The 14,658-nt window shown below is 40.3% G+C and overlaps 1 protein-coding gene across 4 annotated transcripts in view; it reads right to left on the bottom strand.

The window, feature by feature from the left end:
- PLXNB2 (plexin B2) overlaps window positions 1-14,658 on the bottom strand; it is a 199,550-nt gene that overhangs the window by 51,668 nt on the left and 133,224 nt on the right. For all 4 annotated transcript variants that reach the window (XM_083182863.1, XM_083182865.1, XM_083182864.1 and 1 more), the window contains 8 exons: window positions 11,744-11,866; window positions 10,614-10,714; window positions 9,502-9,628; window positions 6,121-6,274; window positions 5,921-6,038; window positions 5,737-5,839; window positions 2,092-2,193; window positions 1,230-1,319 (listed from right to left, as the gene is read on the bottom strand). In XM_083182863.1, coding sequence (XP_083038989.1) covers window positions 1,230-1,319; window positions 2,092-2,193; window positions 5,737-5,839; window positions 5,921-6,038; window positions 6,121-6,274; window positions 9,502-9,628; window positions 10,614-10,714; window positions 11,744-11,866 — 918 coding nt within the window. The remainder of the gene's footprint in view (window positions 1-1,229; window positions 1,320-2,091; window positions 2,194-5,736; window positions 5,840-5,920; window positions 6,039-6,120; window positions 6,275-9,501; window positions 9,629-10,613; window positions 10,715-11,743; window positions 11,867-14,658) is intronic.

The raw sequence follows: 14,658 nt of genomic DNA, 5'->3' as shown, positions 1-14,658 counted from the left end.
CAGTAATGAAGACGTGTTAACTTTTAACTTGATTTTACGTAATAATAAAGAAGAAAAAGTCGAGATTCTGGCGCGCGGTGCCTCTGACGTTTGTTGCTCAATTTACAGGATCCCCAAAGGCGTTCAATGTTTTGTCTGTGAACCCCAGTCTCCGGATCTACGAAATTAAACCGGTGGTTCACCCAAGCATGGTGGTACCCTGCGTGCTCCAGCTGCTCGGTGTTATAGGCACGCAACATGCACTCCTTCATATTTAAGCGTTTGTGTCCATGGCAGCAAACGGTGCTGCTGAAAAAAAAAAAACAGGGACTCCTCCTCTGTCTGTGGCAAGTTAAACATTGTGACAGGTTCTGCAGCCATTATGCAGTCACTGACAGGGACGCTGACTCACTGGCCGCGGGAACACTACACTTCTACTGACTACGCTATCTACACTGGCCGCGTGAACACACCACTGATTCTGACAGCGCCGCTACGCTAACTGCGGGCGTCATGCTAATACACAAGTACCAATGTAATTTGTTGAAACAGTATATGTGATCATGTTTGTCTTTACTGAACATAATATGTGTAGATTTAGTTATTTACACATATAACAAGTTATGTGACACAAGCAGCTCATTTATGTAGCACATATGGGGGTATGTCATACCATTCCGATATTGTTTCGACAGAATGGATTAGTTACCCATTATTCAATGCAGCTGCCAAATCCGGATGTCTGATTTGGCCGCTGATTGATGCTCACCCGGCCGGCGCGGGGACCGTGTGAGCGCGGCGGGAGGCAGGATACTTCCAGAAAAGTCAAATTACCACTCCCAAACATGACATCATGTCTATCAAATTGCAAGGGATTGCGATGATATATTTTCGTATTTGTCTCTATTTTGTGTCTCGCATGGACGATATGATCATATGTATGAAGTCATTTGATAATAGATAGGATTGCAAATACCCACAACACCTCTCATCAACTCCGAATCAGATCCATTATCCAGCCATCTGGTCTGGACACAGAATGGCCACATAATGTTCAATTTAGCCCAACATATGAGTGGTCAAGCCAATAAATGGTTGGGTTTCTCAGCATTGACCACAATAGGGAGAAAGAAATGGATGTTTTGTTTAAAACAAAGTATTGATGAATTCAAATTGAAATGAACATGGCAGATCCCCACATAATCATGTTTGACAGTCTCACACTACTTTATTTAATAACTAATACATACCGCAGGGAGAGAGAGTGAGAACATCCCATTTTCTTCCAATACCGTGTCTTTGTACCTGAGCTCATCATTACCAGCAATAAACGATTCACCCTGCATTAGAGAAACATGAAGTATACTTAAATAATGTATGATCTATTTCGATTTTATTTCACAGAAATAACTAAACCATGTGTTAATAGTTTTCTCCCAGAAGAGAAACTGGGGGGTAATTCATTTGCGGACGAAAATAATTGCCTGGCTAAACCCTCATGGCACCTTACCACTATAGTAACAGGATCTTACTCAAAAGTGTTCGCCACCTCAATTGGGTAGCGAGCACTTTGGAGCAAATAGGGAGTGATTCAACCGGGCAAAGGGTGTGAGTTGGGCTGCCATTGACAGCATTTAAACCCTGTGGCAATGGCAACTTGCCCCTTTCACAGTTGTCTGCAAATACTTATTTTTTTTATCGAACTGAATGATTACAATTTAAAAAAAAAAAATTAAATATTTCTGATCATCATTTTCTTTTCTTTTTTTAAATTCGATCATCTTTATTAAAGTTTTTCATTTTCTTAGTACAAAGTACGTGTTCACTTTAAGTCCACCAGTTAGAGGACGCATGTAAAAAACCCTTTCTCCACTTGTGCAGTACTGTGAAAAATATTCATCTTCTTATTTACTTATTTGAAATGCAAACAGGAATTACTACTAGCATTTCTTTACGCACATCTCATATATAATATAGAAAGCTGTATTATTAAAGTTTTGACTCCCCGCCCCTCGTCCCTCCCCCCCAGAGATGCATGTCTAATATATGGTAAAAACATAGTACTCCGAACAAAACATATTATAAAATAGACAATGAAGAATGTTAAATTACCGCAAAATAGTCAAGATTCTTTCCATTAAATGTGATTGTCATTTTTTGCTCCATTGGGACATACAATGGTTCTGGCTCTAAGAACTGGGGGCACTTGTTTTCCTGAAAAGCAGTGGAGAACATAATGTAATAAATTCTGAATCATGTTAAGAGGAATACGATTTACAGTATATGTAGCAAAGCATTTATCCCATAACCATTGTGTCATAACAAGCTAACCAGATACAACATGCAGAGCTACTAATTAGCTAGTAATACCACCAATCTATTCCACTGCTAAAGTTAAAATCAGCCACTGATGTTCTGTTCGATGCCTCGCCAACACTCCTCCTAACATCATTTTTACTCATTCAATAAATAGAAAAAGTGAACACACAAATAAGAAACACACACACATATGGGATAAATAAAAGAAAACAATGAATAGGTAACCACAATATATGGCCAGGAGAGACGGCAACAAATTATAATATAAATATTGTTAACCATTTCTTAGGTCAAAATATTTTAATTACACCTGAATACTAAAAAAGTTACATTTTGCATCAGTGAATGACTCCATTGATCAAAATGATGTTGACAACCTTGTGTAGGATACATTTAGATGTAGGGCTTTTATGAAATACTTTTAATACAGAAAGTCAGGACAGGTCAGAGGTTTTCCATTTGAGCAATTCAGATCATGGTCAATCTCAAAAAGCAGCACAGATGTGATTACATACATCTATACTCAATGTGATAAAAGTTGCGCTATACGTAATGCATGAATACTGTGCCAGGCATCTTGCGTAAAAAAAAAAGCTATGTTACAGTGTTTTCCTGGAGAACACTATCATTCCATTACGTCTGCAGAAACTGCCTCACATACAGAACATCATTTTAATAAGCAGAAGCTGCCTGTGTGTACTATTTGCAAAATGTTTCAAATAAGACACAGTTTAATGGAAAAAGAAAGGCTGTTTAACGTGAAAGGAGGCTAGAAGTATGTGGACATCTCAGATCTTATTTGGAATCTAGAAAACCTATATGGATGTAAAAAATGCTAGGCAATCTCACTCCTTATCCAGTAATACCTACATATGACCCATTATTATTTATGGTTTATACAGCATCACAGCTTTATAAGCCATTAACAATAGTGCTGGAATAAGAATGTCCAATCAATTCATATTTTATTAGGGGGTGATTTTGGTCTGCATAGTCACCGAGCCATTCACAGGGAGAGGGGCGGGCTAGGGACGGATAGAGGCAGGGTCGAGTGTCGCCCATGGGAACGTCCAGCATTTTATGGGCCATGGGTATGCGGGTGGGACAAAGTGTGCTGGGGGCAGGCAGTGACATCAGCCGGCCGCCCTGTCTTCGTCCCGGCAGCCGCAAATACAATTTAGTCTTTGAATTATTTGCGACGGTTGGTGAAATCATTTGATGGTCGGGGGCCACTGAATGATTTCTCCTGCAGCTGCCGCATGCAGGGGGATGTGTCTTCAGCGGGACACAGCGGGGGTGGAGGAGGCAGGTATTCGCCAGGGCATTGGGGTGGGCTCTCTGGCACTCGGTAAGCTGTGGAATCAGCTCCTACTTTCAAAAATACTTTTAACCACAATATAAGTAAACGCTTGAGTAACTGGAACAGGTTTGATCTTGGCTGAAATGGTCATGGGCCTAATTCAGACATGATCGCAGGACAAATTTGTTCTTAAATGGGCAAAACCATGTGCACTACAAGTGGGGCATATGTAACATGAGCAAAGTATTTGATTTGGGCGAGTCATTTTGTTTCTGTGCAGGGTAAATACTGTCTGCTTTCTTTTAAATTTCAGTTTCAACACATCCCACCCAAACCTCTGCACATGCTACATTCGCCCCCCCCCCCCCCCCCTCCTCTGCAGTGCACATAGTTTTTCCCATTTTGAGAACAAAGCTGCAATAAAGTCTGAATTAGGCCCCATGTGCATGCTATAAACTGGCAAAACTGGCCAAAATTCCCAGCAAAAATTAAGTTGTACTGTAAAGTTGTACAACAATAAAAACGCAACTGAGTTCAGATACATTTGAAGTAGATCAAGATAACGTATACCACAGGTGGAAATCTATTAACATTACAAAATGAAAGTTGAGGACAAAATATTTAAATATATCATGAAATGTCTAATTTTTGCATATGGCTATTACATACACACAGAAAACACTGTCATGTTTCAAGAGTTAAAATACAAAACAAAAGCAAAAATAAAACAAAAGAACAGTCATTTGTAGCTGTGGTGATACAAGAGATTTTCCCTATGCAGTTAAAAATCTCTTTTTCCCCCATTCTTCTTTCCTGGTTTCTTACTTGTGAGCAGTCTTGTACTTACACAGCACTTAGACAAATCAATTACAAGTACTCAGATCGAAGCTGCACAACAAATTGCCATTTAGAGGAAGCAAACTAGATTGACAATTTAATCAGATTTATTAAAACGCCTGTATTAGCCATAAAACTTATACAATCAATAGGGGTACATAAGGTGGAATTGATTAATGCATAATGGTTGACATTTTTTACCTAACACAGGCAACACATTAATATGGACAGGCTTGACATTTTTTTTCTTTTTTCATTAATTGACCTACTATCCATGCAAAGCCATTGTTTTTGTGTCTAAAGTATAGGAGGTGTTAATGTGAGACATCACGGACGTTGTAATGGTTAGCATTACTGCCTCACAGTGCTGAGGTCATGGGTTCAATACCCACCGTGGCCCTAACTGTGCAGAGTTTGTATATTCTCCCCGTGCTTGCATGGGTTTACTCCGGTTTCCTCCCACAATCCAAAAATATACTGGTAGGTCAATTGGCTTCCAACAAAATTAACCCTAGCATGTCTGAGTGCACGTGTACATGTGCTACATGTGCTTGGGAATATAGATTGTATGCTCCACTGGGGCAGGGACTGATGTGAATGTTCAACTATACTCTGTAAAGCGCTGCGTAATATGTATGCGCTATATAACAAACTGTTAATAAATAAATAAATAAGACAGGATTTACACTTTGCTAATATGGTACTCTAGCTGCTAGCATATGTTACAGTTTTATTTGTCAATTAAAATTTTATTAGTTATCTTCATAAATCATATTCAGGCATTAGATACATGATGGGGTATTCACAATGCTCCGCCGATATTCGACGGGGGAAATAGCGTTGGGTCTCTCTTCAATGCGGTCTTTACCAACAGCATTGAAGAGGGTTCGCAGCAGAACGAGCCTGACTTTAGAAGCTGTCGGGCACGTTCTGCCGATAAAGTCCGTTGATTGTCGCGATCCTGGCCCCTGACCGACAATCCACGGCCATTTACGCGGAAGCGCCCACTTTTCGCCAATCGGCAGACATTAAATCCCGCCTGCAGATTTGCTGATGGTCAAAACCTGGATCATGGCTGTCGGGAGGGATAGACTGCTGTGATCCAGGATTGAATACCCCCATAAGATGGGAAAAAAAAGTGAGGGGGGGGGGGGGGGGGTGTAATTAACGCTATTGAGTGTAGTTTCTAGCCTGTATGGGGCTTAAGTCAATTTAAAGTGTGTAGTTTTCAAGTATTGGGCAGCACCTTAAACTATACGTTTCATAATCCATGATTACCCTTTATAATATTACATGCTTACCATGCTGATTGTAACAGGTTCATCATTTGTAGAAGGGTCAACACACTTATGATTGACAATGTCCCATCGACATTCCCACTCTGTATTTACACAAGATGTGCACCTGGGAATGAAGAGATGTTCCAGATTAGTAATGCTCTAAACAGGAAGCACGGAGCATGCAGCTATTTTAAAATTTACTTACGGCAAGTTTTCTGAGAGGTTCATTGATTCTTCACAGTTGTAGAACTGATATGAATAATTTGCTAATGGCACATATCCTGCATTTGCAAAGTATAGCTTGATGTCAACATTAACATAATCTGTAAAAAAATTAAAGGGTTTTAGCAAGAGAAGTTATGCAAAAAAAAAACCCTACAACATATTCAGTTAATATTTTTTTACCTTTGCCTGGCTCAGTGGCAGGAATATCATCTGGGTGAGGGCAAGAAATTGTCCCATCAACTCCCAATGTTGCGATCTGGATTTTTTCTCCAAAGTTGCACATCAGCTGGTCTTCTTCCAGTAATACTATGGAAGGCTCCAGTTTTAACACAACCTATTCCAGAAAAATAATAATTAGTGTAATGAAGTGGCAGTCCATCCTTTGTTGCACAGCCAATTCTAGTTTTCTCCTAAATGATGTGCGCTCACTACCATATCATATACACACATATATTTACATCTGTGCTTGTCATGCCAAGGTGCGCAAGCAAATATAGGTATAGTAATTTCAAAAGGCTGTACTCCATAGACTTTTTACAATGTTTAAGAGATGGGTCAACATATATATATATATATATATATATATATGCATATGCAACAAGGGGGTTATCGGAGTGCGCTATACAGAGTACCACCTAGCCAAATTAGACTTTCAGTATATTCCACTGATATATTAATCAGTCATTTTTAAAAACACATATCGTTCTTCCATCCACTTTTCAAATCAGGAAATGACTCCTAGTCAGACAAATGGTCCTTTATTCATAAAAACCCAACGCGTTTCGTCACAGAGGACTTCGTCAGGGGTATGGCAGAAGGAGTTATCAACCTCACAACAAAGTTTGTGTGGGTTAGTGTTTTCACACAGTTGTAAAAAAATCTAAAATACTTTAAGGGCTCAAATTTAGGAACATGTCCTGTTCTCAATCGGTGAAAGGATCTTCGTATAATCAGAGGATTAAATGACCATGGTAATCGTGACACATGGATAAGCTCCTCCTATTTGGATGATCTCTAAGTTAGACCCGCTGGACCGCAAGTGCCTTTGCTTCAGATCAGAGGCATTCCAATAGCCTTTGCCGCTGTATTTTTAAAATGACGCTGCTAGCAGACAAAAAGAAAAAATGCTGGGGTGTGACCCAAGACTCAGCATCCAAACACTTCTGATAGCAGGCTGCCTGCTATCAGAAGTGTTTGGATGCTGAGTGAAAACACTAACCCACACAAACTTTGTTGTGAGGTTGATAACTTCTTGTGCCATACCTCTGACTAAGTCCTCTGTGACGAAACGCGTTTTTATGAATAAAGGACCATTTGTCTGACTAGGAGTCATTTCCTAATTTGAAAAGTGGATGGAAGAACGATATGTGTTTTTAAAAATGACTGATTAATGTATCAGTGGAATATACTGAAAGTGTAATTTGGCTAGGTGGTACTCTGTATGGCGCGCTCCGATAACCCCCTTGTTGCATTTTGTACACCCCTGGTTCTCACTAACAGGAGAACCTTATTGGAGGAGCTGCTGTTAGATTAGGAATAGCGCACCACGGAGGTTAACCCATTTGTTGATTATATATATATATATATATATATATATATATATATATATACACACACACATATATACATACACATACATATATAGAGCCAGTGGAGACGGCGGCACTCAAAGGGACTTTAAGAAGAAATAAGACCACTCTGGGGTTCAAGTCCTGGAAGGCACCTGGGCAGGTAACCATTCCACAAGGAGGAGTGCCGGTCTTTCCCCATCCATCCATCCATCCATCCATCCATCCATCCATCCATCCATCCATACACACACACACACACACACACACACACATATATATATATATATATATATACACACACACACACACACACATATATATATATACACACACACATACATTTACACACACATACGCACACATATGGGCATCACCGGCTGAAAGGACATGTCACCTGGCACCGAAGCGCTGCTGCCGGCTCCCCTGCCCTGCTTGCCCGCTCCCTGCTGTGCCCGGCATCAATCAGTCAGCTCAGCAGACCCTGTTGCTTGGGGGAGCTAGTGCCAGCTAGCGCCAGCGGCATCTGCGGGACGCACTACCAGTGCAGGGAACTGGGAAGCGCATCGGGGTCTGCCGGAAGTGACAGGGAGAGCGCCCGCACACTGGGAGACCATATATTGTGCAGGTAGACATCCACCAACCCCATCCATCCCCTCTACTACACCCAGTGATGTCAGAGGCTCTGCCTCTGTGCCTACCAGAAAGCCCTGCCTCCTGGCTCAGTTTGAAGCCCCGCCTCCTGGAACTGACAGAAGTTCTGCATGTATGCTGCTTGTAAGAGCTTCTGATGAGGTGAGTAGAGCTAGTGCCCACCGGCCAGTAGGGATGCCGAGAGGGGAAGGGGGTGAGTGTGATTGCTCATTCAGGACATAACGAGCAGTTAGCACAGGGGTTGCAATTCTTCCTGCACATTTAGTTTACACATACTGTGTAAACTAGTACAGTATTTAGTTTACACATTTAGTTTACACATACTGCATCCTTCTCCGGTGAACCCCCACATTCGGCAAACCAACACCATCCACATGGGGCACCCCCGCACATGCAACTCCACCACCCGTAGTATCCCTACAACCGCCGCACCCCCACATCCACTTACGTGTGAAGAGCACCCATAGGGTGCGATGAATCACCTAGTATAGTATGTAATGGGCATCATGTGTGGCCTTATATGAAATTTGAATTACAGCATGTGGGTATTACAAAGTTCTCTAAAATGTGCAGTGGGCATTAGGGTGCGTGGTGGTGGTGTGGGGGGGGGGGGGGGCGCGTGAAACATGCCCTTGCTCCGGGCACTGTGGAACCTAGCTACACCACTGGCTGGAGCAATACTTTTTTTGAGGGCGTTAACTTATTGCACATATCAACGGTTAATTTAACTTAAAGCATGTATGCATGTGTTAACTTATTCTGCAATCCAAATAGTAAATGGGTGGTAAGTGTTTCACCTGATAATTATTCAGTTTTTTCCACTTGATAACTAAAGGTGGAAATAGGAAATCCCACTGTAGCCCTTCCAAAAGACAAACTAATATTGGATAACAGTATAGAAGTCTATTAGCCATTATAAAAGTATTTGGGATTCTTAAATTGTATCTAATGACTGTAATAACCATTATTCTAAAACAGTGACAAAATGATATAGAGCAAGTGTTTTTTTCTACAAAATCAACGCTCTGGTTAAATTGTCAGTGTATAAAAACGTATATATCGGTGTCATTTTAAACCACTTCTAAAAATATCATCCTGAAATACCTCTAACACCCACGTGCCCCCGTTTATAGAGCATCCCCGATATACAGGGCCAACATCAAATAAGCCATCTACCTGTATTTTCACTCAAAATGACAATGACTGGCCAACTTTACATAACCAAAAAATCTGAGTGGCTAATTAAATCATTAGCAGTGGTGTCCCAGTGGTTGTGACCCCATCCCTCCCCTCCCTTCTCCAACAACCATATTTCCAAGCAAGAATGGAAACTACTCACAATATCAAGTGCCTTAACACTCATATTATTCGGACTGGCACTTTCAATCTTCAGACAGACACCATCAGGACTCCACAACCAGTGATTTGTATCATCGGCGCGAATACAATTACTTTTTCTAGTACATCTGCAAAGGACAAAGTAACAGAGAAGGGATAACGAGTCAGATCTAGAGCAAATGGTGTCAATAAGACCAGTCCAGCAGTAGGTAAAGCAGGCATTTCATAATGTCGTCTTATAAGTAATGTCATTACACAACACAGCACCTTTGTGTATGACTTCCTCATAATCATCACTTTAAAGACATGGACTTTAATGGATAATCATTGGCAAACCAATTACATAAAATTAAATAACTAGCAAACAGAGTACAACGGACTACTCTTTCCAGTGTTTGGCAGCGGATGCTGGCACTCACAATACCGGCGCTGACATCCCAACTAACACAAGGAGACTGTCGCCAGAATATCGCCTGTAGGGATGCCAAAAGTTAAATACTCGGGCGGTTTAGATTAACGCCAGGGAAGGGGGGTGGTAAGGATTAGGGTAAGGCTAAAGGTGGGTTATCATTAGGCTGCGGGTAGGCACAGTTAGACACATTGAAGGGCGGATTACTGTAAGGCTGCAGGGTATAGTGGTTAGGCACTAGCATGGAGGGTTAGGTTGCAGGAAGGGAGAGGTAAGTATACTTCCCTTACCCCTGTCTGGATTCCCTCCATTGGGTTGCCAGCATCTGTATTCTGACTGCGAGCAACCCCAAACCCGGTCATCCCCTATCGGGAAAGTAATCAACAAATCACCAAACCTCTCCACTTCCTCACTGCTTTTATTAGTCATCGTGCACTCAACTGTGATAAGCAGAACAAACACAGATATGTATGGCCAATCCCAGAAGCCATTTAGGTGATGAAATTGGTGGTACAAAAATTTGTGGTTGGTATCTTCTCGCATAAAAAAGGTACAATATCCTTCTATTTAGTCTCTGGTAGATCTGTCAAGGTGGCATATTGTTGGCAGCTATATTTTTTATTCAATAAGTCTTTGAAGAATGGCAGAAATAACAATCATTTCCATAGCATAATCATCCTTTACCTAAAGTGGTCTTTACTTACTTTCCTTCTATGACACACCAACCACAGTAGGGATCTTTCGCTCGTGTGCATTCATTGCAGTTTGCGTATTGCTCACAGTCCTGAACAGGAACACGATGCACCTACACACACACAGAATTGTTTCAATATGGAAATAGGTCTAAACTCTGTCAAATTATCAATAGTGTATATAATTACATATCCATCTTCAATTCGTAACCAAAATTATTCCTGTATGAATATTTTCAAACTCATATTGCATCTAAACGTCACAGATATTCTACATTACTGAATGGTGTGCCCTAGCACTGCCGCCGATTATCAAATGCCAAAGATTCCTTCTTTATTGGCACACCCCAACTACCAGGATTGTTATATGCAATCCATAAATATATGTTGTGCTGCTGTTTTCATGAGTAAATAAAACTTGATCCTTGACATACATTTTTGATGTTTGTTATCTGTGTACATACAATAAGTAAAAGAAAAATAGTAGCACTAGACAATATAAATAAATAAAAGAGACACATATAATTTAATATATTGACATTAATAACCAGTAATGCACAATGATCAGAAGCAGAGCACCCAGCCACCTACCTGTCACCTTGCTTTTTGGATCCAGACCAGCCGCCACCGGAATTTTTGTCACTTCAGCCGCAGTTGCTATGGAAAAGCATCTCTCCCATTGCCATTTGAAGGATATCCCTGCTATGCAATCCAATTCGGATGCATTCCTCCAATGGATACCCACTGTGGTAAATATACATCTACTACTACAAACTAGAGAGAATATTTTCCAGATATTTATATAAGGACTACCTCTGGTGGTATAAATAGGAAAGGATCCTGATAATACTTCCAATTAGCAAAGTGTTCTAGGTGCCTGTGCTTCAAGGTTATATTAGATTTCTTAATTGTTATCATTGTGCATTACTGTTTATTTAGTCAATATATTAAATTATATTTATTTTTAATTTATATTATCTAGCGCTATTTTTCTTTTTCTTGTAACATTGTTAAAAGGGACCTCTCACTCCCTTTTTAGTAGCAGCTTCGCCACACACCCCATTTTAGCACCTGATTGTGTTGTCACGACAACCACACCTATACATACAATAAGTGACTAAAGCATGTGGACATATTTATACCTTTTTCTTAGTCATTACGTAAAGATGTTCTTTGGCGTCATCGAAAACCATTCCATTCTTGACAGTACTTTTGAGATCAAATGATACAGTCCTGTACTCCTTAGACTGTTCCCCCAAATAAGCCTACAAAAACAATTATATGTTCTAATTAAAACATGCAAATTTCAGTTAAAGTCGTTTAATTTAAAGATGGATAACTGACATCTATAACCCATTCTCTATAAATTCTGCATATATGGGGCCGAAGTGTTAAGCCTTAAAAAGAGATAAATGCAAGGGTGATAGAGAGAGATAAACGTCCAGCCAATCAGCTCGTTACGGACGTTTTCCAAACACAGCCTGTAACGTGACAGTTAGGTGGTGATAGGCTGGACATTTATCTCAATTTATCACCTTGCATTTATCTCTTTCGAAGGCTTAATACGTCTGCCCCATTATCTGCTGATTGAATAACTGTGCAAGAAATCATAGGTAATATACCAGGGTGTTTTCCATTGTTGTGGCCCGATTCTAAAGGAATAACTTGTCACTAACCAACCTGATATCCCAGTGTTTCAGGAATAAAGGCAGCTGTATGTGGAATACTGCACATTGTGCCAACAGAATTCTATGTTTAGTACTTGGCACACCGAGGGATTGTGCAGAAGGTGGGATGAAAGGAATATCTGAATAATTATTGTTTTCACTTTCTCCCTCAGCGACTTGGGAAAAAGCAATTTAAGATAAATAACTTATTGTAACTTAACCATAGCCTCCAAATAATGTATACATTTTGCAGAAGGACTATATCTAGACATACCTAGATAGCACATAATAGCAACAAGCAGGGCCTTAACTAGGTGTGTGCAAGTGGTGCCTTGTCCACAGCGCATTCGCACTGTGGGTGCACTATCAGGCTGCATGCTCCCCCTCATCACAGCTATGCTGATCCTCCACTCTCCTCAGGGCAGTGCCGCACCAAAATGTCTAGAGGTATTTTCTTTCAATGTGAAAGTATCCAACTGTGAAAGTCACAGGGGATACAAGTATTACATAGTACAGAGTTATTTTTTTAAAAGGGGAGTAGAAACAATATCCCAGAACATAAAAAAATAAAACTATAGATATGTTCCTTTACACCTATAACTGTTGGGGCATATTAAGCAAGATGCCTTGCACAATCACTGTGTTACTTTTGCCTCAATTTTGCACTGTGGGTTAGCGCAGCTAAGTTGTAAACTCCATGGTTAATAAGCTAAATTGGGCTACTTCTCTTAATTTTAGGATTGGTGTATATGGACACATCAGTAGAGCATTTTAGGGTGGGAACCACTGTCTCCTGATGATTTAGAGACAAGTATTTTAATGTTAAGTACATTTCTAAATCTCTGACCAATTGGGGACACTGGGATTCCTGGAGATGTCCCAAATATGCAAGCAAGAGTGGGTATACATATTTAGGAGAACTGGTGCAAAACACCAACCACTGCAAACTTACATTAAACATAAGTAACAGGTACAAAGGAAACCAGATGGGTCATGCAAACCTGCTACTATTCCTAGGCTCTGCACCAACCCAAAATGTGCTAGTATGTAAACTGAATCAGGCTGCCCTGTTACTAAGTAAGCCTGCCAATTTACTGAAATACTAAATCTAGAAACAGTTCACTAAAAAGACCGGAAACCACTATCATAGACACCTCACAGGTCCACTGAGAACAAGATCAGAGAGTAATGACAACAGCCAAAAAATGAAGATGGAAATTATAAACCACTGTAGGTTGAAATAGAAGGTTGTTCAAAGAACAGTCCCATTTCAAAAGCTCCCCCATCAATAGATAGAACAATAAGTGTAAAGTAAAAAGCTATCACATCACTGCATCCAAATATCTGAAAAAAAAAAAGAGTGCATGAAGGATGACAACAAAATGCTGAAATTCAAAGCAGTTAAGTAATATTTGTGGGGGTTTCATGATGTATATGATAATCTGCACAGCTAAAAATAGTAATGGATCGAACTACTAAAATATAAAGAGCAAAAGATTTTTTTTTTTTAGATCGTTTTCTAATCCAAGGTCTTCAATACCTTACCTAGACAAACCCCTAGCCACAAGTATCATGGCTTCAACAACTACACTATGTTAACCCAGGTGATGAAAAACGGCAAAGACCTAACAGGTCATGTCCAAGAGGTAGGCACAATGACTGGCCTAATGTCCTGGGTAGAATCCTCATGTACTAGGATTAACTTGGCCGGACTGGTGGAGCACTAAGCCAGACTCAAACCCCATGACACATACATGGCATCTATGAATATTGCAAATAGTCTCCTTGCTTTTGAAAGAAGTGCCGATATGCCATTGTTTTTTTTTTTTTAAATCAGGTATGTCTTTTTATTAGAAATTTTTTCCTTTTTAACATACATACAGAAAAGAAAGAAATAACAAGCATGACAATGCATTGTAGTACAGTGCTGTAAAGTTACAGTTACATGGTCTTGTGGAGTATCTGTTATGTTATACATTTCTAGAACATTCTAGAGCAAAAGTTGACATGTGGGACATTTTGCACTTTGTACTTAAATATATCATTACAACCTTTACAATAAAGAAAAGAAAAGAAAAGAAAGAGAGAAGAAAAAAAAAAAAATAAAAACATTGTGATTTGTCCTAACAACAGTTTGTGTCTTGGTCTTTTATTTGTTACATTTAGATGGTTAATTAGCGAGCAGCATGTTAAGGTTAGAGTTCCGAGGAGGCCGCACCCAGGCCGGCGCGGCCCCAGTGAGCCGGACCCACGCGGGGGGGGGGGGGGGGGGGGGGGGGGGGCAAGGGGGTGCCAATTTAATATCGTAGTATGGCCACTTAATCATCATCCATATCAGGGGGAGGGCCGAAGGCCAGAGCGGAGTCATTCCAACTGTCCCATTTGGCATG

This window comes from Crinia signifera, chromosome 4 (genome assembly GCF_055691185.1).
Source record: "Crinia signifera chromosome 4, ASM5569118v1, whole genome shotgun sequence".
Classification (NCBI taxonomy): domain Eukaryota; kingdom Metazoa; phylum Chordata; class Amphibia; order Anura; family Myobatrachidae; genus Crinia; species Crinia signifera.
This window is presented reverse-complemented; position numbering and strand designations above follow the sequence as displayed.